This window comes from Abrus precatorius, unplaced genomic scaffold (genome assembly GCF_003935025.1).
Source record: "Abrus precatorius isolate BTA unplaced genomic scaffold, Abrus_2018 Scaffold11, whole genome shotgun sequence".
In the NCBI taxonomy this organism is placed as follows: domain Eukaryota; kingdom Viridiplantae; phylum Streptophyta; class Magnoliopsida; order Fabales; family Fabaceae; genus Abrus; species Abrus precatorius.
This window is the reverse complement of record NW_020874303.1, coordinates 1,082,073-1,106,079: the sequence shown is the minus strand read 5'-3', so window position 1 is coordinate 1,106,079 and position 24,007 is coordinate 1,082,073. Positions and strand designations below refer to the sequence as shown.

Genomic DNA, 24,007 nt, shown 5'->3' with positions numbered 1-24,007 from the left:
AAAAACAACTCATAAATTATAATTAAAGTGAGATTATCATTCAAGTAAGTGTACATTCACTTTAATTTAGTTAAAAAAACCAAAACAAAACAGTGGATATGTAGTTTTTAAATCCTTTTAAGAATGTCACACTTCAACAATGCTTTGTACACGAAATAAACCAAATGGGCATTTTCTTGGTTGCCATCACCATCACTTGAAATTAAAGATGACCCATGCTTAAGTTGCTAATCATAGATAACATTTAGCTGACCGAAAAAAAAGAAAACAAAATAGAGAGAAAACCATAAAGAATTAACTTCTAAATTTTTCACTAATTAATTCGAATTAATCTAAATTATACCATGAGACAAAGAAATTCATTTTAAATTAATTACTAAGGTTTTATATTGATAAAGTAATATAATTTTAATACAATATATTGATTTTATTAATTCATGTAGCATGAATATTTTTTTTTTTTATTTCTTTGGGTAACTTATTCAAATCCAATTTTTTCAACCAGATAATACCTGAACAGGTGAAATCCTTAACTGTGTGAGTTACCCTTTTTTTTTTGTGACGAAATGCATTAGGTCACCAACTGTGCTCAGATGACGTAATAATCTCAACCTCGATACAGAAGGAACAATTGGATCAGGGTTGCATTGTTTAATTTTAGATTTAATTATCAATCTTATAATTTTTAAAATTCATTCAAATAGTCTCTAAATTAATTAAAATGTCATTTTAAGTCTTCTAACAAATATAATTGTCAATTATTTTAATTTTTATAGTTTTACAAATTCAATAATTAAAATAATTTATAATCTAAACAAAATTTTATTTTATTATTTAATATATGCAATTATTAATTATTTTAATTTTTAATATATATAATTGTCAATTATTTTATAATCATCACTTGAAAATCAACTATTTTAACAAACGAGAAGTGAGACTTTATATATTTAGAGTTAATTAATAATCTCACGTGATATTTAATAATAACATGATAAAGTAATATATTTTAAAGTTTTTTTTAAAATTTATTAATTTGATTTTTAAACAATTATTAGAATTAAAATTCTAGGAGACTAAATTAAATGATTAAATATTTTTTATGTTATCACTAAATGATATGTATTATATCTGTATGAGAATTAATATGTTATGTTATCTTATTTGTTAGAACAACATGTATGAATGATTGACAATTGTATTTTTTGAATACTAAAATGATTAATGATGGTATGCATTGAAGACTACACTAATATTTTGTTTAGATTATAAATTATTTTGATAAATTCTTGAAACCATATAAATTAAAATGATTAATGATTGCATATAGTGAAAGTGCTGAATTAGCTTTTCATCAATCAATTTAATACTTAATAAAAAAAAGTTAACAATAAAGATTAAATCTTAATATCTTAACATTTTTTAATCTCTATCTAGGACTGTTTCTATACTGACCTTGACTGAAATTTAGATGATGGCATGACAATTCGATTTTGGGATGATAATTGGGTTTATAATAACCGGTTCTTGTCTAAATTGGCTACTCAACCCATTTTTGAGAATGATTTAAGGGACCTTGTCTTCCTCTTTTTTAGACAAGGTAGTTGGGACTAGACAATAATATTTGTGACCTCATTGTTGACATTAAACCTCCCCTCCCCCTTTAGATAGTAACCAAGACCTATTGAAAATTAATTAATTATAAAAAAATTTCATTAAATTTCTAATATTGACCAAACCAGTCTAGATCATGGGAAGATTTTTACTCTTTGGGAATGGGAGGGCCTCCCTAGGATTTCCACCTTTTATGAAAAATTATCCATAGTAAGCTTCTTATTAATGAGGAAAGGTATAATCGAAAAATGGTTGTTAACTCTTGTGTGTACTAGGTGCATTGAGACCCTTGAAACTGTTATCCATATTCTCAGAGATCGCTAGACAACCAACAACATCTGCAATCAAATTATTTCTCACAATAGTTGGGTAACTTTTTTTCAGTTTAGGTCTATCCAATTGGTTAGAGTTTAATTTTTCCAAACGAAACTTTCCTTTTTATCTCCTTTGGAGCATTGTTTTTGGCATTGTGTCTTGGAATTTATGGATAAATATAAATAAAGTTATTTTCCACAATCAACCTCTAGATAATAAGGGATTGCTGAATAAAATTTTTCTTGATATTGATTATTTGCTCTATTATTGCAAGAACAAAAAAAAGATTGTTGTTAATTTGAAAAATCATAGCTTGGTAAAGTGGAGTCTTCTTTTGAATAGGTACCTAAAGCTCAACATTGATGGGTGTGTGTCCTTATTCCTGGATTCGGCTAGCTGCAGTAGCTTAATTCGTGATACAAATAAAAATTAATTACTAGATTCTACAATTCTTTGAACCCTTATCATCCAATTGTTGCTAAGTATTAGGGTTTATATTGGAGTATCCATCTTGTCATCATTATCAAGGAAAATTCATTTTATTTATTGAATATGGTTTCAAAATAGCTATCTCTTTAATTATAAATGTTCAGCATTGTAATAATCCATTTTATTCTGTTATTAGAAAAATCAAACTACTTATTAGGAATGTTAAGTATGTTAGGTTTAATTCTGTTCCTAGAAAAGTCAACTAATATACAGGTTGATTTTCCCTGTATTTAATAAGGCCCCTTCCTCTCTTCTTTTTCTCTTAAGTCTGGATGTACAGGTACTCTTCGGCCTAGGCTAGTGGCCTAGTTTTGTGTTTGTTTAGGGTTTATAATATTGACAACCTATGAACATAGAAAAGCCATACATCAACATTATTAATTGTTGTATAAATTTAATGAAAAAACTTAAAACTATCATGATTATTCTCAAGTCCTCGGAAGAAATAGAGTAAACAAATCCCTGTAAATAAATCAACCTCGTTTACTAAAAAATAAGATAAAAATGAATTTTTAATTTATTTTATTTTATCAATTATCACTGTAAATAAATCAATATCGTTTACTAAAACACTAACAACACTTCGGTTTTTCTGTCAAACACTGACGACACTAATATTTAATTTTCAGTCCAAACAACTTAGTGGGCCAGACTTATCATTAGAAGCCCAAACCCAACCCTTTAGCCTTCAGGCCATCCGAAGACAAGACAATGATTGTTGACAAGAAAAGAAAAATAATGGGAATTTTTTTTTTGAATATTTTTCACACCCGTTAGTTTAGTTTTTAAATATCCTTCATGATGATAAAAAAAAGTTTCTTGATTTATTTTTTTTTACTGTAGAATTTAAAGTTTAAAAATATGTTTAAAATTGACTTCTAAAAATTAAATTATCGAAGTTCGTATAGATAAATATTTTCAAAAACTTAATTTTGGAAGTATACATAAAAATGAATTATTTTGAATGAGCATAATTCGAATTCCAGAAATTTATTTATGAAAATAGTTAATAATTTTGAAAAGTAAGATTTGAAAGTACGAAGAAGTGTAAAATTTTAATTCTGAAAATTTATTTTGAAAAATCTGGAGTCTTAATTTAATTTTTTTTTGAAAATATTCAATAATTCTAGAAATTTATTTCCAAAAATATAAAAACTTATTTTTGAAATTGTAGAAACCTAATTTTTAAAACTTATTTTAGCAATAATTAATAATTCCATAAATTAATTTATGGAAGTGTGAAAACATAAATTTGAAAATTAATTAAATTTAGAAAAATTATTTTCACTAATGAAGAATTCTTATTTTAAAGAATTTAATAATTTCAAAAATTAAATTATAAAAATGTGAAAGTTTAATTTCAAAAATTAATTTCTAAGGTGCAAAATTTTAATTTCAAAATTTTATTCTAAAAAAATATTTGGGTTGACAAATTGATAAAAATATTATTTTTAACGATAAATTAACTCTTTTTTAATAATCCATTCAGTACAGTTGACATATCTAAATAGTAACTATACTTAGAATACACTTAAAGAAAGGGGTAATGAAAGAACAATGAAGCTTAGAACAAGAAAAGAATAAGAATGAAATTTAATAGAAATAAAGAGTGAAAATATTTATTCTAAAATCTAAAGTAAATATGAAGAAATTTAGAAGTTGTTTAGTTTTAGAAAATAAATTTTTATTTAATAATTTAAATTTTTGTTAACAATATTTTAGAAAAATAATTATAAAAAATCATTGTGGTGTAAAAAAAAAAAAGTGGAAAAAACAACCCAAAACAATTGGGGAAAAAAATCATAAGTGATCTGAGAAACATTTATTGTTATGAACCATGATAATAGAAAATTTGTCTTTATTTTTTTTTTCTTTTCTTATTGTCTTTACCTTTATTTTCTTCTTATCATGGAAGTTCTGCTGTGTCACCGTCAGATCCATTGACATTTTGGACCATCCAACGGCTGTATTTTTATTTCTTGAAAAATGATCATCCAATCTATACTTTATGTTTATAGGTTTAGCTTAACATTTTACTTTCTACTGATTTCAGAGAAGAAAAAAATTAATACAAGAAGCCTTTTCTTTCTGGTGACTCTTTTACTTATTAAGAGAACATGAAATTTTAGGATTTAATCATAATTGTATTTTTTTATACTTGAGATTTCAAATTATTAAATTTTGTGTCATTAAAAGAGCTAATTTGTTTTTTTCTATTCACTCATTTGAATTTTTTAATATGCATTTAAAAATAAATATATAGTATCTTAAAATTATAAAAACACATTTAATATATAATAATTTAAAATATTTAATGCTCTTCGTAAACACGTGTTACGAAAACCCTTACCGATTATATGCTGTTGCCTGTTTGTTCTCTTTTAAAAGAATGCTACTAATAATTTTTAATTATTAATTAAATTTTTTTAAAAAAAATATAGAAATATAAGAAATGACACTAATTTAAAAATAAAACATTTCTGTTTTTCTTTTAATTTTCATAAAAATAAAATCATTATCAAGTATTTAAATAACTATATAAAATAAATAAATGTACAAATTTAGAGCAAGTAATCCATTGTCGTCCAGCGGTTAGGATATCTGGCTTTCACCCAGGAGACCCGGGTTCGATTCCCGGCAATGGAAATTTTTTAATATACAAACAAAAGCTTGGTTGCTCAGAATTTATGCATGAATGATGAAAAGGATAATGACATTAAAATAACAAATTAAGTAAATTTTATATGAATAAAAAAAAACAAATATTAATGCCATGTTTCAAACACTTTATGTGACAAGTCGTGCTAATGTTATTTTTCATTATTTAATTAAAGTATGGTATCTCTCGAAATTATCATAGTTGTATTTATTAATATTTAAACTTGAAACTATAAATTAAATTAAAATAATTCTTATCAATTAATCTCTGTGTTAAAACAAAATATTTTGAATTTATTTATTGAAGGACATGGTTTCATAAATGGGTATTGGATGCTACCCCATTACCCTGATATGGGTGGTGATAATTGATCATTGGGGCACTTGATTTATCCTCTTATTAACGCATCAAAATTAGGTACTTGCTAGCATTATACTTATGGCTTAAATTGTGAAATTAGTCCTAACGAACCAAGCAACACTTAATTATTTAATTAAAAAATGTTAATATTTTTTACATTGAAATATAAGAAAAATTATCATCGTTTATTTAATTGAAAGAATATAAAATATTCTTTCAAATTTATAGACAGAAACATCAACGTGTTTTTTTAATTTGACAAAAAAAATTTTCCTAAAAATTCTCTCAAATAGAAATAAAAAATAAAATAACTGGAAAAAAAATACAGTTGAATTATTATAATATTCTTCTTCTATAGTGATCATTTGAAAAGCAAGTATTTCAAATGTATTTTTACAAAATAAAAAAGCTTATGGGTCTTTTATTTTTTTTAATATCTTCCATTTCTTAATTGATTCCATAAAGCAACTATTAAAAGGCCACCACTACTCTATCATGCTGCTTTGGACTATGTTTCAACGCTCGAATTATAGATAAGATTTTTCTCCATCTATGTACATATAAAATGAAGACAATATGACACTCAAACTAGAAATAAAAGGGTAGAAAAGAAGGTTTTAATTTTGACATAAAAGCCTCTTAAAAACATCTTAAATTTATTTTAGAGAAAAATGGTATTGATCATAAAATCCTTAAGTTTTACTTTAAAAAGATTATTTTATTTAGATCGTAAAATAAAAGTTTAAGTTGATCGTAAATTTGTTAAAACTTAAATTAATAAAATACTTGAAATATAATTAAAAATCCAAAAAAATTAAATAAAAATACTAAAAAATAATTTAAATTTAAAATATCCAATATATTTATTTATTTATTTATTATTAGTTCACGCTTACAGCATACTGGCGTGAGGGGTGTGGTGTCCACAGTCACATGGACACAACATTCCAGGAATTTGGTTCTTAACTCTTCCCATTTCTGCGACAAGTTCCTCCCACTGCGTTAAATCCGTTTTGTTGCATCTTCTCAACACAAACCTCTTTAATTTCACTCTTTCAAGAATCAACTATATAATGTTATAGAATTTGGTTAAAAATCAATTTTTTATATATATTATTAGATATAAACTATTAATGAACTTAAAGTTCATTGCATTTTTATTAATGATTAATGGGTATAAACTTTTATGTCATTTTATAATACATAAAAATCATACATTTTGGTGTACAGCACAGAGCAATGAAATGAGAAGCACCCTTATACGTGACTTTGCATATTTAGACATTCTCAGCTTAGTTTTGTAAAGAAAAATAAACTTGGATAGAAATAACAAAGAAATTTGGGTTTAATTTGTGGAAAAAGAGTGGTATTTTTGGTGATCTAATTTAGAAAGTTTTGTTCTTGTAATAATAATTGGACTTTAAGAATTGAATGCTTGCAGGTCTAATAAATAGAATTGAGAAATAGAAAAGATATTAGCTGTAAAATAAAGCAACCTTTGATTGAAAACTGGACCATACTGTTATCTATGTATGATTGCATTGACCTGCCTCTAACCTTATTGGGTCCCATAAGAATTAAATGCACTGCATAAACATTGGTTGATCTGTCACAATCCTTCATAATCCTACTTTTTCAATTTTATATGTCAGTGTTACAAGTTAAATCAATCCACAGCATACACCTTTTTTTGGTACCTCATTACAGAGCATAGACTCTGTTATCTTGTTAAAAATGGAAATACTTGTTAACGAATTAATAAGTAATATTTTTATTATAAATTATAATAAAGCATGAAATTAAGTACTATTATGATGCTGTGTTAAAAATAAGAATAAGGAAAAATAAATTTAAAAAATAAAAAATAATATATATATATATATATATATATTTGTATGAATCATTATTTATAAGAGGCATCACATCTCTGTTTAAAACTTTACATGAAAAATAGAAACAGAAAAATAATATTAAAAATAGTATAAGATATTATAAAATATTTTAAATACAAGGAAGATATTATTTAATATTTTTATATATTTTAACAGAAAAAGATAATTTTTTAAAATTTATCTCTTTTAATTTAAATTTCAAAGTTTTTCTTTTTTCTTGTTTTGTACTCTTTCTAATTTTTGAATGAAAAATTATCAACTTTTTTAATTATAAGAAATAAAAGCTTATTTTAAATCTATGAATTGATAATTTTTTATCTTTATTTATTGTAAAATTTATGTTAATAAAACATTTCATTCATTTTTATATAAATTAATATATTTTTATTTAATATATAAGTCACTCATTTAATTATTTAATATTATAAATATTTTTAAAATATAATATATATTTATGACAGAAAAACCGTTTCTAATAATTTTATTTGATTAATTTTTATTTCTTATACAATGATTGATAATTATAAATATATTTAATGACTAAAATTGTTACTAAATTTTGTTATATTTTTTTTATCATTCTCTTACTATTTTAATAGCTTTGATTTTTTATTTTTATTTTTTAATAAGATGGTATCGATCACATCAATAAACGCTTCCTTTTCTTTGTTATTTAAGGTAAATTTTTAAAAATTAAATAATGTCTTAATTTGCATAAAATTATTATTTAATTTTTAATTTTATTTTTTAATTAATTAAATTATAAATTTATTAATAATTAGTAAAGTGTAAAAATATAATAATACTAATAATAATAATAATAATAATTCAAACGTGTAAACAATGATACATATTAAGGAATAAGAAATATTAATGATTAATATTATTTTTGATAAAAATTTATCATACATTATGTTATTATTATATTCTCTTGTGCACAGATTAAAAAATTTACAAGATAAAAGTAATAAATCCTACCTTGATTTTTTAAAATAATAAATAAATGTAAAGATTTTTTAATAGGTGACTTATAAAAAGGAATAGAGGAAGTTAAAGTTTGTAGAAGTAGTTAATGTACTAGCTTTTGAAAAATTGATAACATTTCAAGTTTTTTCTCTTAAATAAAGTCAAACTCTATTATTATATTGATTGTTAATTGGTTTACTAAAGCGGGGACCAATAAGTAAAAATGAATGCTCCTAAAATTTTGTAACAATTCTTGTAAAAAGGATAATATATATATATATATATATATATATATATATAATGAGAGTTAAACAAAAAGTACATGTAATATATAAAAATATTTATTATTTTCTTTAATTAATAATTAATATAATTTGAAGCATAAAAAGTAAAATTATTTAAATTTATAATTTTAATCTATAAGACTGAGTTAAAATAACTTTGATAATAGAATTTTTAAAAATAAAATATTTTATTACATTAAAAACATTAAAGTGTGATAAATATTTTAATTTTAATTTATGCAATATTATACATGATAATAAATTATATATGAATTTTTTTACTAAAAATTACATAATTCAATAGAATTGAATACATTAACAGTTTTATATTATATTTTTTTATGAAAAATATCATATATAAATTTTTATCCTGTAAAATATTATACAAATTTAAAAAAAAAAAACTCATAAAAATACCCATCATCTAAAATATTATACAAATTAAAAATATTCAACTGCCACCTAATTTTGTCTTGATGTTGTTATTTCATTTTATAGTAACTTGAGTTATACTTAAGGCAAATTGATGGCACCTTCTCCCATAAATAGCATTAGTATCTATCACAGTTCTGTGGTGTCTGCACCCTGCACCCAATACCTCTTTTGGCAGCACCAATTTGGTGAGACCAATTAGTGGAATGGGAAAAGGGTACACAGTGTGCCTCTTCATCATTGAAATCTTGCTACATTTTTCCATATCAAGCAGTGGTAAAGTTCCTGCAATTATAGTCTTTGGAGACTCTTCTGTAGACTCAGGTAACAACAATTTCATTCCAACCATTGCAAGGAGCAACTTTGAGCCATATGGTCGTGACTTTTTCAATGGAAATCCCACTGGAAGGTTCTCCAATGGTCGCATTCCCCCTGATTTCATCTCTGAAGCCTTTGGCCTTAAGCCAACAGTTCCTGCTTACTTAGATCCAGCTTTTAACATTTCTGATTTTGCCACTGGTGTTTGCTTTGCTTCTGCTGGAACTGGATTTGACAATGCTACTTCTAATGTTGCTGTAAGTGTTACACCCTGCTGCATATTTTAATTATTTCTAATTTTTGTGTTAATAGATTTGCTAATGTGTTTAAAACACACACTTGTTGCTGTTTGAGTAGTTCTTCTTGCCATGCATTTTTATTAATGATAATTCTTGCATGGAGTAATTTAGGATCTGGTTTGAAAAACATAAAATATGTTTCTTGGGTTTTTGGATGATCATAAATGTGCTAATTGGTTTTACTTTGTTTTTTAAATTTTAAAGAATACATTAAGGATGATATTTTGTTAATTTTTACTACTTTTATTTAAATATTTGAAAATAAAAAATGATATTTTCGTAATGATTTGTAAAATAAAAGAAATTGTTTTCTTAGATCAGACAAAACTTACCTTTTTCATTACCGTTTTAAGTTAAATTAGGATGACAGTGGCAGATTTTTTCAGTGACAAGAGAGTACGGTTGTCCTAAACTCTAGTAGTCTTTTATATTTATGTGTATATATTATAAATGAATACTTAGATTGGTCTTTAATAAATTTAGTGTAAAACACATTAGTATATAATGATATAAAAAAATTCACAATTATTCTTAAAATTCACAAGTACAGTCCTTTTTAGTGATTTCTAATGTGATACATTTGTCCTTGAAAAAATTATTATGATTTATATTTATAATTTTAAGAGGCTAAAACTTTTTTTTTTTAATAAATGATTGTTTAAAAAATTCACAATTATTCTTAAAATTCACAAGCACACTACTTTAAGAAATGGTCCTTGAAATTATTATTTTTTTTGTATTTTAAGAGATTAAAAAAAACGATGAGAGAAAGAAGTTTGAATTAACAAGAATATAAACATGAAAATTTTAGAATTTTGTTTTAAATGTCAAATTTTCTTTCACCTCCTCTTTATTTTTTAACTTAATAAACAATAAATCATCAATTGTATTTTTTTCTCTCATTGAAAGGCAAACCATTACTGTTATTTTAACATTGACTCCTCTTATATATAAAATAAAATAATTTGCAAAATTTTTACTCCTCTAAAATTTGTGTTCAAGATCCACCAATATATTTGTTTGGAGAAAAAAATTAGAAAATATGGCAACTATACCATTTCTTTAATTTACCTTAGATTATTCTAACTTGTAATGAAATCATTAGCCTCAGTCTAATTAATTGCTTAGATGAAACTAAAATCTTATTATTACTAATTACTCAAATTCATTCCTAAGAACTTATGCTAATACTTTTTTAATTTTATTTCTACTACTAAATTAAACCCATCAATTTATATTTTACAGGATGTAATTCCTCTATGGAAAGAAGTTGAGTACTACAAGGAGTATCAAAAGAAATTAAGGGCACATCTTGGTAATGAGAAGGCTAATGAAATAATAAGAGAGGCTTTGTATTTGGTTAGCATAGGAACCAATGACTTTCTAGAGAACTATTATACACTGTCTGAAAGAAGGTGCCAGTTCACTAAAGTTGAAGAGTATGAGGATTTTCTGATTGGGTTAGCTGAAAACTTCTTCAAGGAGATTTATGAGCTTGGAGCAAGGAAAATTTCTCTGACAGGGTTGCCTCCTATGGGGTGTTTGCCACTGGAAAGGGCCATAAACATTTTGGAGTACCATGATTGTGTTGAAGGGTACAATGATGTGGCTTTGGAATTCAATGGAAAGTTGGAGTGGTTAGTGAAAAAGTTGAACAAGGACCTTCCTGGATTTCAAATTGTTGATGCAAATGCATATACTCTAATCCTGCAAATTATTGCACAACCTTCTCGTTTTGGTGAGTTTATGTAGTCACCATTAATTGCTTTTATATATATATATATATATATATATATATGGCGAAAGATCTTCTTACACCAATATAAATCTAAAAACTCTTACACCTTATTTAAATTTTTCATTTAACTTATATCTAACGATTTATAATTGATTATTTCACTGGTCGTTAGATGTAGTTAAATGAAAGGTTTAAATTGAGTGTAAGAGTTTTTAAACTTACACTAGTGTAAGAAAATCTTGCCTCTCTCTATATATATGAAGAAATTTTTTTTTACACTGGTATAAGATTAAAAACTCGTACACTCGATATGAGTTTTTCATTTAACTTACATCTAACAGTTAGATAAAAGGTTCAGATCGAGTATAAGAGTTTTTAGACTAGTGCATTTACACTAGTGTGAGAATATATATATATATATATATAACTTTGTTTTATCTTCTAATTTTTAAAATAATCTTTTTATCATTTCATAAAAATAATATTCAATAATATATATTAAATATTTTAAAATAAAGCTTTCAAGATTTTATTTGTTTAATAATAAACATTATAGATAAAAGACATGTAATTTTTTTATTATTTTAGAAAGTAGACATCAAATACAAAAATCCATGCATTTATTATTAAAAAATATAAAAATATTTTATAATTTTTTCATTTATTGGTTAAGAGAATTTATTGACATAAAAGATAAATTAATTTTTATACGTCATCTTCATATTTTGTCTTAAAATATCTCTTTTAAACTGTCGTTATTTTATTTATTGTTCCTTAACTTTAATAAGCTCATTATTTGATAGGTGAAGAAAGAAGGTGATATAGTAGTTAGTTTGAAGTAATTATTTATAATGTTATTTTTATTCTATTTATAAAAAAATAACTATAAATTTTTGTACTCCAAATATAAGAAATAAAGAATGTTTTCAAATACATTATTTTTAAAGTTTTTTTTATATCTTTATTTATTTAAAGATTTATTTTGACGAGATATTTTATCTTTATATGTAAAACTAAATACATTTATTTATTTAATATATGGTAAATCAGTTTTACCATTTAATACTATGAGTGTTTCTAAATTTAAATATAAATTTATGATATATAACTACTTGTTATTGGTATTAATAAATTAAGTATTATTTTTTATTACAATTTATCTATCATATGCTAACTTGCGGTTAAATTTTATTAATAATGCACTTCAAACCAATTAAAAAGATAAAAACTAAATAACTTGTGTAAGTTTGCCTATGATGAATAAATCGTTCTTATAATTAGAATAGTAAGTAATACTATTTTTATTTATCTCTTTAAATAGATAGCAAATTATACAAATTAAATAATTTAATCACTTTGTTAGAATTATTCGGTAAAATTTCTTACATACCTTTTAGAACTTTGTTATATCTTCTTACTTATTCTTGTAATATTTCTATTATTGTTTTATGAAGTGGGTGTTAAATAAAATTATAATTTATTTATTATTATAAAAATATAAAACATGTTTACTCTTTTTTATAAGAACATTTAGAGAGTTTTGTTAGTCTTCAATACGAGATACTTTATAAAGTTGTAGAAACATTTATTATGAGATACTTTTCATAATAATAATTATTATTATCTTTGATATTATTTATAAGAAATAAATATTAATATCTTTTTAATTGTTAAATTTTTTATACTTTTTTATTATAAAATTTGTCTGAACCAAATACTCACTTATTTTTTTAATAAAAAGTTACTACTTTTAACTGCTTAAATTTTAACATTTTCTTAAATTTTATTTAGCTACATGCCTCACTTTCTTCTTATTCTTTTTACTACTATTAAAACCATTATGTAATGGTTAAATTAAACAGTAATTTTGAATTAGCAGGTTTTGAGGAAGCAGGAAGAGGATGCTGTGGAACAGGGAGATTTGAAATGGGATTTTTGTGTGACCCAAAGAGCCCATTTACTTGCAAAGATGCAAATAAATATGTGTTTTGGGATGCCTTTCACCCCTCAGAAAAAACAAGTCAGATAGTCTCAAATTATTTAATAGAAAAACATTTAGCAAAGTTCCGTTGATTTAAGTACAACCAACATATTCATGTAATACATTTTTATATTTATGTAATATTTTTATATAATAAACTCTCATGTTTATCATTAAATTGTAAAAAAAAACTGTGTCTGTCTCTCCTACTTAGTGTGTTAAATCTTAATTAACCTTTCTTTTGCTAAATTTGATACAGAAAAAATAATAGCATATAAAAGTTAGATGAATATATTACAAGATAGGGTAAACTCTGATCAAATAATATTATGTCATCTTATTTAATGTTTTAAATGAAAAAAATTTAAATTATATTTAATAAAAAGATTACTCTTTTTATCAAAATTAATATACTTTCTAAAATATTTTTTAATTTAACTTCTTGACTTTTAAAATATATATATACATATTAATTTTTGTGTAAAAATAATATTAAAAATTTGATATTTAATTATCATAATTTTTTAATTAAAATTTATTATTGATGAAAATCATGTGGATTTTATTCTTTCAAATTTCTAAATTAATGATTTTTGTAGTTTTTAATAAATTTTAGTCATAGTAGAGTATGTGTTTCTAGCATTATTTTTTTTAGAATTTTGAAATTCTCCATCGGAGAACAACTTAAAAGTATAATTATTTTTTAAAAATTAAAAATGTACTAGTTTAAATGTGTAAACTCAACTTGTAAATCTATAATTAATAAAACTAAAAAGCAAAAAAAAAAATAAAAAATCTCAAGAAATATATTTTATATCCTGATTGAGATGGTATTGGTCTGTGTTTCATTGGACTACCAAAGTATGATGGATGGCACTGCTTTTGCATCCGTTTGCCCTTTTTATAACCATAATTAGTTGGCCAGTTAAAAGAAAAGAAATAAAAAGAAAATATCTCCATTTGTGTCCTTATGGGAAAAAAAATATCAGTTTGTTATTTGAATTACCAAAGATCTCTGTAAATGATATTGTGTGCCATTATTTCTATTTTTCATTTACTTTTTTTTTATCTTTTAATATATATGCATTTCAAAAATACACTCCAAAAGAGTTATCTCACTTAAATGATATATTAAACATTTTCTTACTGCATATGGTTATTTTCTTTCTTATTTAGAAATTTCCCTCTAGAAGCTTTTGGAAGAGGTGTTGCTTTTTAATGCAATACTACATGCCATGGTAGTTTAACTTTAGTCTGACTGATGTAAGTTAGATTCATTGGAATTTGGAAGATTAATTGATTAGTATAGTTTATTTGATTATTAAGTCTTATTTGTTATAGTGACATGATTCTAGACATAAAAGATACTGTACTATCCTTAATATAGAACACATATAATTTTAAAAATGTTAATAGACAGGTGTGAAATTAGATAAGAAATGAATGCACAACAACTTTTCCAAGTCTTCTGTTCCTATTCAAGTGCTGATAGTGTTTGTGGGTGATCCTTTTTTCTGAAGTTTGTGTTTGGCACTTGGAAGCGTAACTCTACTTCACTCAACTAAAGTGTAACACTTTTACTCTATGTATGTGTGGTTTGAAGCGTTTTCCTGTGGAAAAGTAACTCTGGAACTGTGCAAATAAATGTTGTTGAGGCCAGAGGAAAAAATTGGGAATATACTTATCTTTTGGCATACATATCTTGCATAAATACCTTTTGTTCAATCACACTAGAATCATATCCTATGTTCATCATCTGCCACCTTTTCCTTCTGCTATGTTCTCCATTCTTTGCATTAACAGAATTCTGAATTGTTTCATTGATTACATTCCTTTATACCTTCATTGTTGCTTTTAAGTATTAACCCAACTTCCTTCAATCTAGATCCTATCTATTTTATTTTTCTTTCATATTCATTGGGATTCTCCTTTTTATTTCCAATTCAATTTGCTACTAGCTTGCCTATTTATGCAAGATATGAGTTGGGTTGTGAAAGGTATACAGAATTGTTGAGAGAACTTCCTAAAAATTGTGAGGTTTGAGGCAGATAATTGGAAACGAAATAATCTCTTACGAGATAAGAAGAAGAAACAATACATAAAGACAACGAAAAGGAAGACAAGGTGGTAGTAGTTCTTTAGAATAACTCTAAATCTTTTTAAATATTCTCTTTAAAATTATTTTAATTATTAAATGAAGAATATATAAACATGACTTGTTTCTAAGATATGAAAGAAAAATTAAAGTGAAGTAAACCTCTTTTTTTTTTTTTCGTTGCTGTTTACTTTTGAGAAAAAAATTTCTAAATGACTTGGTCAAAAGAAAGTTGCAAGTCATCTATTAGGTTGGTCTAGGGTGTGTGTAATTTTGAATAACTTGAGAAGCTTTGAAATATTAGAAGTTCAAACCAACAGAAAGAAAAGTAGCTATTGTTGAAAGAAATGATAGCATTAGCAAAAAGTAGTTGTAAGAAATATCAATAGTTATTGTGTCTTGAGCAGAAACAGCCTTTTAACCAAAGTTTTAGAAACTTCTACTAAGATATAAAAAGAAAAACTTCTACTAAGATATAAAAAGAAAAGGAAAAAAAAAAGTTGTGACACAATTATTATTAAAGTTTTGCTGTATGTTTTTTTTTTTATCTCTTGGAGCAAACTTGTTATTTCCAGTTTGAAGGGTTAAGGTGGCTAACGATGTACAAAATGGTGGTGTTATCAACAACGCTTGCAAAATAGGTCCTACTATAAGCACTTCACCAAAGAGAACTACCTCCACGTGAAGAGAGAAAAGCATTCAAAGTTTTGAATCCTCAAGAATCTCAATTAATCAAAACATGGGTATGACTTATTTTTTGCCCTAAGGATGAATTCAGTACCGATCCCTTCACCTATTCACTGTAATCCATGGTCAATGGTGGCATGGTGCTTCAGATTCTAATATTTAGAAGCTAAATTTGATTAACGGGCATTTTAGTCTTTTAAAATATTCAACACCGTTAAAATTAATTAATTATTAAAATGGATGAAAAGTAAAATTATAAAGATTTACGCTCAATTATGATGCAATATACTTAATTTAATTTAAGTTAAAAAGATGAAAAGTATAAATAAACTAATAATTTATGAGTACATAGCTTTTTGCATACCGCTGAATTATATATGTATGTACTATGATCACAAACCTATTCCTTTAACATACCAATCTTAAAATTTATATTTTGTCGAAAATGGTTGGATAACAGTTTAACTAAATATTTATTTAGTAAATTTTTATTTTCATTATTCTTTGTTTTGTTATTTAAATTTTAAGTTGGTTGATTTAGATTATCAACATCACATCATGAATAATAAAGGGAGTACCATACAAGAGATTTATATTATAAATTAGACTATAAAATTTATTAAAATAAGTTGAGAAGAATTTATTTTGATAAAATATATAAAAGAAAAACTTAATAAAATTAATTTTAAAAAATATAAATATCATAAACTATTTTCATAAACTTTCTTTAAACTTTTTAAATGCGATACAAGATGTATACAAATACAAATGCCTTCTTTAGGTGATTGCGATGCCTAATTATTTCCTAGCTAGTGCAAGAAACAAATGACACATACAACCTAGGCACAATAGTTAGTAGGAATCATGCACACAGTTTGACTGAATTATATATATATAGTTGTTAGATCGTTCATTTGTCCCTTCAATTCAATTAGGTTAAGTACTTATGGTAGGTTTGATTGAATTAAGTTTAGACAACTATTAGAGGATGACCATGACCATGCAATTAACTCATGAAGAAGTAAGGTGAAACATGGAAAGCTAGGAACTTTGAAATGGTGTTGCTGGTAGAGCCTTTGTGTTATGTTTAGTTTTGGCCTTGCAATTTTAAAATATTTATTACCACACCCTATTTAGGATTATTTATTTTATTATTATTATTAATAATTTAATTAACTAATAAAAGAGTATTTTATATAAAATTTATTTAAAAAATTGTGATAATAAACATTTTAAGATGACAAATGTGCATTGAAGTTTCTACAAAGTGTTGGGTCCCAACTTTCAATTTGGTGACTTTGTAGATGCACCTATTTATGGTTTAATTTTATTTAGATGAGTAATTTCAGTAATCCATGACCTTGGTATGATTTAGATGATATTTTTTATAAATAAAACAAAAAAAATTTGAAAATTCAAACACATCCTTTGATAAAAACTCTCAAAATATATATGTTTTTAATATATAAGATACACAAGATAAAACAACTTGTAACATATGTTCATAAGTCGCATTATCCTACTATAATCAATACACGAGCACAAGGTATGCTTATAAACAAAACGTGTTCAAATGAGTGATTTATGTATTAGCACAACTGTGTTTAACTTAAGCACAATTGTGTTAATAAGTAAACAGAATATAAAATTAAGGTTTTTTATAATTTATGTTAATATGAGCTTGCTTAGTTTAATATAAAATGTGTTAAAATTTTTAGTCTTAAACTTTGATTGAGTATAACTTTTATACAAAACATAAATTTATAAAAATTATATATCTATTTCATATAACTTTTTAAAATTTATTTAATTAAATACTTAAATAGAGTTCAAATAATTTTTTATTAAAAAAATCATCATTTTATTAATTTTTCTAATTTTTATTGTATTTTTCAATGATTTTTACATTTTTTTCTTCATCATTTTTTAGAAAACAAGTGTATTTTAGTTTAATTTTTTTTTTGGTTACTTGATTGTGTAATAATAAGTTATTAAAAGTAATGACTCAATATTAATTAAGATTTAATTATATATTTTTTACTATTAAAAAATTAGTCAATATTAAAATTCATTATAAATATCCTTTCTTTATTAGTGTGAAAGTTTTAAAAAAAATTTGATTGAATAAATCTCAAAAAATTAATCGATATTAAAAATCATTATTAAAGAATTGCACACTTTATATTAACTTAAGTATAACTGTGCTAGAAAAAGAGGACATATTTTATTTTATTTTATTAAAATGATATATTTGAAGTTTTAAATTTTTTTCATTTTAATTATACAAAAATCCTGATTTCGTTTGTCAGACATTTCTTTTGGTAGGAAATTTATGAGTTTCAGTAATTTGTATGCTCTCTTTAATGAATTCAAGTTTAATTGATCTAAATTCATGAGAATGTTCGTCCTTGATGAACTTGGTAAAATGATATCATGTTAAACTTTCAATGATATTTTTATTTTATTTTATTTTAAACTCTTAGTATTTGAAAATCTCATTAATTTCATTGAAAAATGTATTTTTTTTAATTACAAAACTTGAATCTAATAAAATTTTACTAAAACAAAACCAAATTTAACAATTACACTTTTTTAATTCCTTTTTATTTGATTAATGGTTGAAATACCATTGTTACATTTTTTATTTTATAAAATCACATATTTTATAGTTAAATAATTTTTATATATTACGATAAAAGTTTTTTAAACTAATATAATTTTATAAATTTTTATATATAAAATTTATCAATACAACATATTTAAAGTTGTATGGGATATCCATCTTTAAATATAACTGTGTATCGAGATAATTAATTTCTCACTTATAAGATGAAGTAAAAATTCTTTAAAAAAAAAAACAACAAAAAATGTGATGTATTAGTGTGGATCCATGCCTAATCTTCAAAGACAACAGTCAACTAAACTATATAAATTAATAAATCAAGGCAACGTTTTATTGAACCAATACTCAATGGGAAAGGGATATAAATGACAAGATACTAGTCAAGTTTAGGTTTTACAACAAAACATAGTAAAACCAGCAAAGTTCTGCATATACGTATACATTCAAGAAAAAAAAGTCAGAATGATGACAACTGTAACCTGTATATGTTCATACAATATATATATATATATATGTAACATCTATATACCGAAGCTACTCACTCCAACCTAAGAAAAGTAGGGTGGTACATATGTTTCTGTACAATCAAAGACTGTGGATGGATCAATAGCAAACTGAACCACAGATCTTAGCTCATCCCAATTCTCATTGGCAAATGCATAATCTTCAACATTCTGATTCCACAAACTGGGGTAAGGCATATTTGATGGAGCCTGATGATGAGGTACTGAACCAAACTGACCTAAAAATAAGTGTTTATTATTGTCATCAACCTGTCCAATAACCGGTTTCCTTTCAATTTGTTGCATCACTAATGGGTCTCTACAAATCAAATATGGCTTGCAATTGTCAGAATCTAAGGTGCATGGGTTTGGTTTGGTGACTGGTGTAGAATCTTTCAAATTTGGAGTGTACTTTTTGTAGGATGGGGTGCGTTTGAATATCCTGCATAGTGTCCACACCTCCTGCAAACAAATAAAGGACATACAGACAGTAAACATTAATGGTTGCTCGTGAAGAAGGACCAATATTAAGTTGAATTGACTGTATCGTTTTTATTTTTCATGTAGCTTTGTGCTATAACAATTTCGTATTTTTATTTTATTTGTTTTAGCTGAATTCAATAAACTAGTTAGTATAATTCACACTTTAATTTATTTAGCTAAATTTTTATAACTAAATATATGTCATAAGTTTTTATATGATAAAGGTAAGATGACAAATATATATTAATTAATATCCTAAAGATAGTAATTAAAAAAAAACCCAAGAAAAATATTTCAATCATAATTTCTAAAACAATTTACTATAATTTTGAATCAAAGTTTTATCTTTTTTGTTTTTAATTGAGACCCATTAACAATAATTATATAAAAATTTCAAGAACATGTTAAAGCCACGTAAAAGTTCAAATCCATTCCCAGAGAGTGGGCATGCTTAATAATAATAATAATAAAGGGTGATTGCATGTGTTGTGTATCACGACAATCCGTTCAACCAAAATGTCAGTATTCAACGGGGTTGACTTGGCCATATTCATAAAGTTCATAACATGGGACCGAAGAAGAAATAAATGCAATTCTTTAATTTCACATTGAGAACCACAAGAGACCCTTGAAGTATACCGTAAGCAATATACCAGAAATTTTCCTTTATCTGTTTTATTTAGAGAACTTCTAAATCATCTGCATTTGACTATTATAAACTGATGGGTAAACTTTACTGAACTTAAATAATATATGTATAATATTTTAATTTTCATTAATGGTTTAACAACACTATTTTCTTTTTGAAATATAGGATTTCGATAAACACACCTTTTAGTTTAGAGTCAAATTCATTGGATGCTACTTATCATGTGATTTTCATTGGGACACTTTTATTTCTGACGGCAGCTCCAAGTTTTGCTTTTTTCTTTGGGATGAAATTACTTTGGTATCCATGTCCTTTATTTTCCCCTAATTATGTTTTTAGTTGGCAGTTGCTAATCATACTTTACAGACATCAAGTATTTAAGAAAAACTTTTAAAAAATTAATTTACGTTATTCAAAATTTTAGTATTCAAAAAAGAACTGGGTGATATATACAAAATCCACTTCACAAGTTTTAATTTAGTGCTGTATAGATCATAACAGATAAAATATTATACTTTCCTATTGTTTGAAAGATTTTGGAAAAAGTAGAAATTATATTTCCTTAATGCTTGCTATCACCTATTTCTTCTATTTTGAGTCTATTTGTTCTTTCAATTGAAAATAATAATAATAATAATAATAATAATAATAATAATAATAATAATAAAGATAAGATAAAACATTACCATTGGAAATGGTACAGTAATTAAGAAAATTTTTTCATTTAAGAGTTATCTTTCAATTAAATGTATAAGAATAAGACTGATAAAGAAACGCATAATTTGATTCCTTCTCAATATAGCCTCTTAACCAGTAACCTAGCTATGTGTAGGGATAGTGATTCAAAAATGATATTTTTGTTCTTACATATTTAGTTCAAAAGATGAAAAAGAAGGAGAAAGAAAGTATGATAATTTATAATTATTCATTTATAATAAATAAATAGAGTTGTCAAATTGAAGATAACTTGATTCAACTACTCCAAAAACTTCTTTTTCTTCTAAATTTCCCATGTATGAAGGGAAACAAAAATAGGAGGGAGAGATTATTTCCCCTCCTCTCCCTTTCTAACATTTAAATTAAACAATATGCTATTTTTAAAATAATCTTCACCTTCCACTTTTTTTTTTCAACAAAAAATTTTATTAAAAAAATTATTTTATAGTAATTCTTTTACATAACTAAGAAAATGACCTACATTAATAGACTTAACTATTTAAATTGTTCAAATATGTAATTGTGAGATATCATAATAAAAATTCAAAAATAAGAAATGTTATCATTATAGTATTTATATTTAATTAAGTGTAATAGTTTATTAGGCCTAAAGGACTATTTAGATAATTATCCTAAAGCGTTAGGTAGTGTTTAGCTTGGTTTTGTCTTTAAAAAGCAGAAATTATATCAAACATAACTTTAAAAAAGGATTTAAAAACAAAAACAACTTTTTTAATAAACAAACCAAAAGATAAAGCTTCGATAATGACAATGTAGAAAAATCAAACACTATTGACTAATATAATATAATTAATAGACTTGTTTAACGATAATTTTTTGAAATTCTAACTTAATTCACACGCTATAAAGATTTTCAGACAAAATTTTCATGCATGTGGAGGTCAATTGTTTACATATATCCAATAGTTCTTAAGAAAGACCGAAGTCAAAACTTCTGATAAATAAAAAAAAGCTATTAATACCCTCTGTTGTTAGTTTTTGTCGGTAAAGAAGTGGTTTCAGTGCGTTTCTTTATAATTTTCCCTCATAATATGGGCTATGATAATAGTACCCTTCTAGAATCTTATTTCTTTAACATATAATGGTAAACTTATAGTAAGTTGAATATGAACAGAATTCTGACCAAGGATCTCAGCAATTGTCATCATTTACTCCTACATATGCTTCTAGATAGCGTGTGTTTTTAACTTTTGAACATAACAGGTAAAGTGTAATGAAATAAGGGAATGTATCTAGTAATACATCATCAATGAAAAGGAGTTAATTTTAATTATATAAACATACATAAATTATTTCATTTAAATATAATTTAACCACACAGTTTTAGTAGAAAAGTAAAAACATAACATTTCTGAAATGTGTTAGAAGAAGCACTGTATATGTTACGTAAACAATGATGAAATGAGATAATATGTTTGACTTACAGCTTCTTGAAGGTCATTGGTAGCATTAGGAAGTGGATTATTGTTGTTGGAATTTGCATTGGGTGGAAGGCGAAACTCATGCATCATCCAGTCAGTTTTGGTGCCTTTCCCAGCACTTCCACGGTAGTAAACCAAAGACTTCTTGAGGCCAATGCATTCATGTGGTTCTTTCACACAATATATGGACTTGTCAATTCCTGTGGCTTTCCAGAACCCAGACCTTGTTACCCTGTTTGGCCTTACACTGTTCCTGTACTTTCTCCCCCTTATGCAAAAAAAATACCACTCTTTGTCCCCAAAGGAATTCACTTCTTCATGTGTTACCATAAAATAACAAATTCAAAAACCGTTACTTAATTATAATTATATATGTTTCATAAAAATTCAAATTATAGGGTCTTATAGCTATAGCTAAATCTAGAAACCTGAGGCATACATATGACATATCAAACATATCAAGTCTTAATTTATCTTCTAGCTTTTCTAATTTGTTAGCATATTGCATGACACAGTATTGAAACTTGGAAGTTCTTTACATAAGATCTCTCCAAGCAATTCAAATAGAAACTGAATCTGAACTAGCAGTATTCTCTCTCTCTCTCTCTCTTTCTTTTTTAATGATATATGATAATTAACTTCTGGTATAAGATCAGCACATACATGGAAAAGCTTATTCCTTAATAGATAATCAACTTTGTTTTTCAAAAGAGCCTTTTCTTGAAAGTGGCAAAAAGAAAAGCAAAACTGAACTACTAAACATTATGTTAGATTCCTTTCTCTTGTCATAGCATGTTCTTTTGTTTTGTATTTTTTTTTTTCAGCTTAGTCATGCTAACTGCTGTATTGTTATCATCAAATAACACAAGTCCTTGATTATTGGTATCAATCATATATCATAAGAAATTTAATCGCAGAAGCATAGCAACATACTATAGTTCCACTAGAAATACAAAATAAGTACTTACAAGTGGAACTTAAGTGGAAGCAGATCTTACTTGGAAGATCCCATGGATCATATTTGTAGATATCAACCTGTTTGATGAGTTCAATTCGAAGAGGTTTCTTTTCCACCTTTCTTTGAAGATAAAACCCGACAAGCTCTTCATCTGTGGGGTGGAATCTAAACCCAGGAAGCACAACTTCTTCATCCTTGTTATCCGCAGAGCCATGTTGATGATGTACCTTTACCTTAGCCACATCCATTTATTTTTTCACTTCTATTATGCAACACTTGTTTTCCAACCACGCCAAAGTTTTATAAACTAGAAGGAAGGTTCGAATAATGTGTAAAAAAATCTCTCTTTTCCATATATTTATATAAATTTTATGATATTTTTTCGTCTCATTGTGTGTTGAAAATTGGCAACTAGAGTCAAGTCAAACATTTAGATTGTGAAATATATATGTATGTATATGCAAAGGAAAATTAAGAAGGTCCCAACGCTGAAAAGTGTATGA

The 24,007-nt window shown here is 25.0% G+C and overlaps 2 protein-coding genes and 1 non-coding gene across 3 annotated transcripts; 2 read left to right on the top strand and 1 right to left on the bottom strand.

Annotated features, from left to right (window-relative positions):
- The first annotated feature begins 4,992 nt into the window (after positions 1-4,992).
- Positions 4,993-5,064, top strand: TRNAE-UUC. Its single transcript has one exon. It is a non-coding gene; the product is annotated as a tRNA-Glu (tRNA).
- A 4,106-nt stretch (positions 5,065-9,170) lies between these two features.
- LOC113856097 (GDSL esterase/lipase At2g42990-like) lies at positions 9,171-13,439 on the top strand. Its single transcript, XM_027487767.1, has 3 exons — positions 9,171-9,586; positions 10,874-11,366; positions 13,246-13,439. The coding sequence occupies exons 1-3, from the start codon at positions 9,218-9,220 to the stop codon at positions 13,437-13,439; spliced, it is 1,056 nt and encodes a 351-aa protein (XP_027343568.1). The 5' UTR covers positions 9,171-9,217.
- A 5,617-nt stretch (positions 13,440-19,056) lies between these two features.
- On the bottom strand, positions 19,057-23,837 carry LOC113856157 (transcription factor JUNGBRUNNEN 1-like). Its single transcript, XM_027487853.1, has 3 exons — positions 23,545-23,837; positions 22,550-22,860; positions 19,057-19,717 (listed from the first exon to the last, which is right to left on the bottom strand). The coding sequence occupies exons 1-3, from the start codon at positions 23,750-23,752 to the stop codon at positions 19,301-19,303; spliced, it is 936 nt and encodes a 311-aa protein (XP_027343654.1). The 5' UTR covers positions 23,753-23,837; the 3' UTR covers positions 19,057-19,300.
- Positions 23,838-24,007: the final 170 nt, after the last annotated feature.

Coding starts and splice junctions, on each gene's coding strand:
- LOC113856097 (XM_027487767.1), top strand. CDS start 9,218: ATGGGAAAAGGGTACACAGTGTGCCTCTTCATCATTGAAATCTTGCTA. Junction 9,587..10,873: donor ATGCTACTTCTAATGTTGCT/GTAAGTGTTACA, acceptor TATATTTTACAG/GATGTAATTCCTCTATGGAA. Junction 11,367..13,245: donor TGCACAACCTTCTCGTTTTG/GTGAGTTTATGT, acceptor TTGAATTAGCAG/GTTTTGAGGAAGCAGGAAGA.
- LOC113856157 (XM_027487853.1), bottom strand. CDS start 23,752: ATGGATGTGGCTAAGGTAAAGGTACATCATCAACATGGCTCTGCGGAT. Junction 22,861..23,544: donor TGATCCATGGGATCTTCCAA/GTAAGATCTGCT, acceptor TAACACATGAAG/AAGTGAATTCCTTTGGGGAC. Junction 19,718..22,549: donor CCAATGACCTTCAAGAAGCT/GTAAGTCAAACA, acceptor ATTTGTTTGCAG/GAGGTGTGGACACTATGCAG.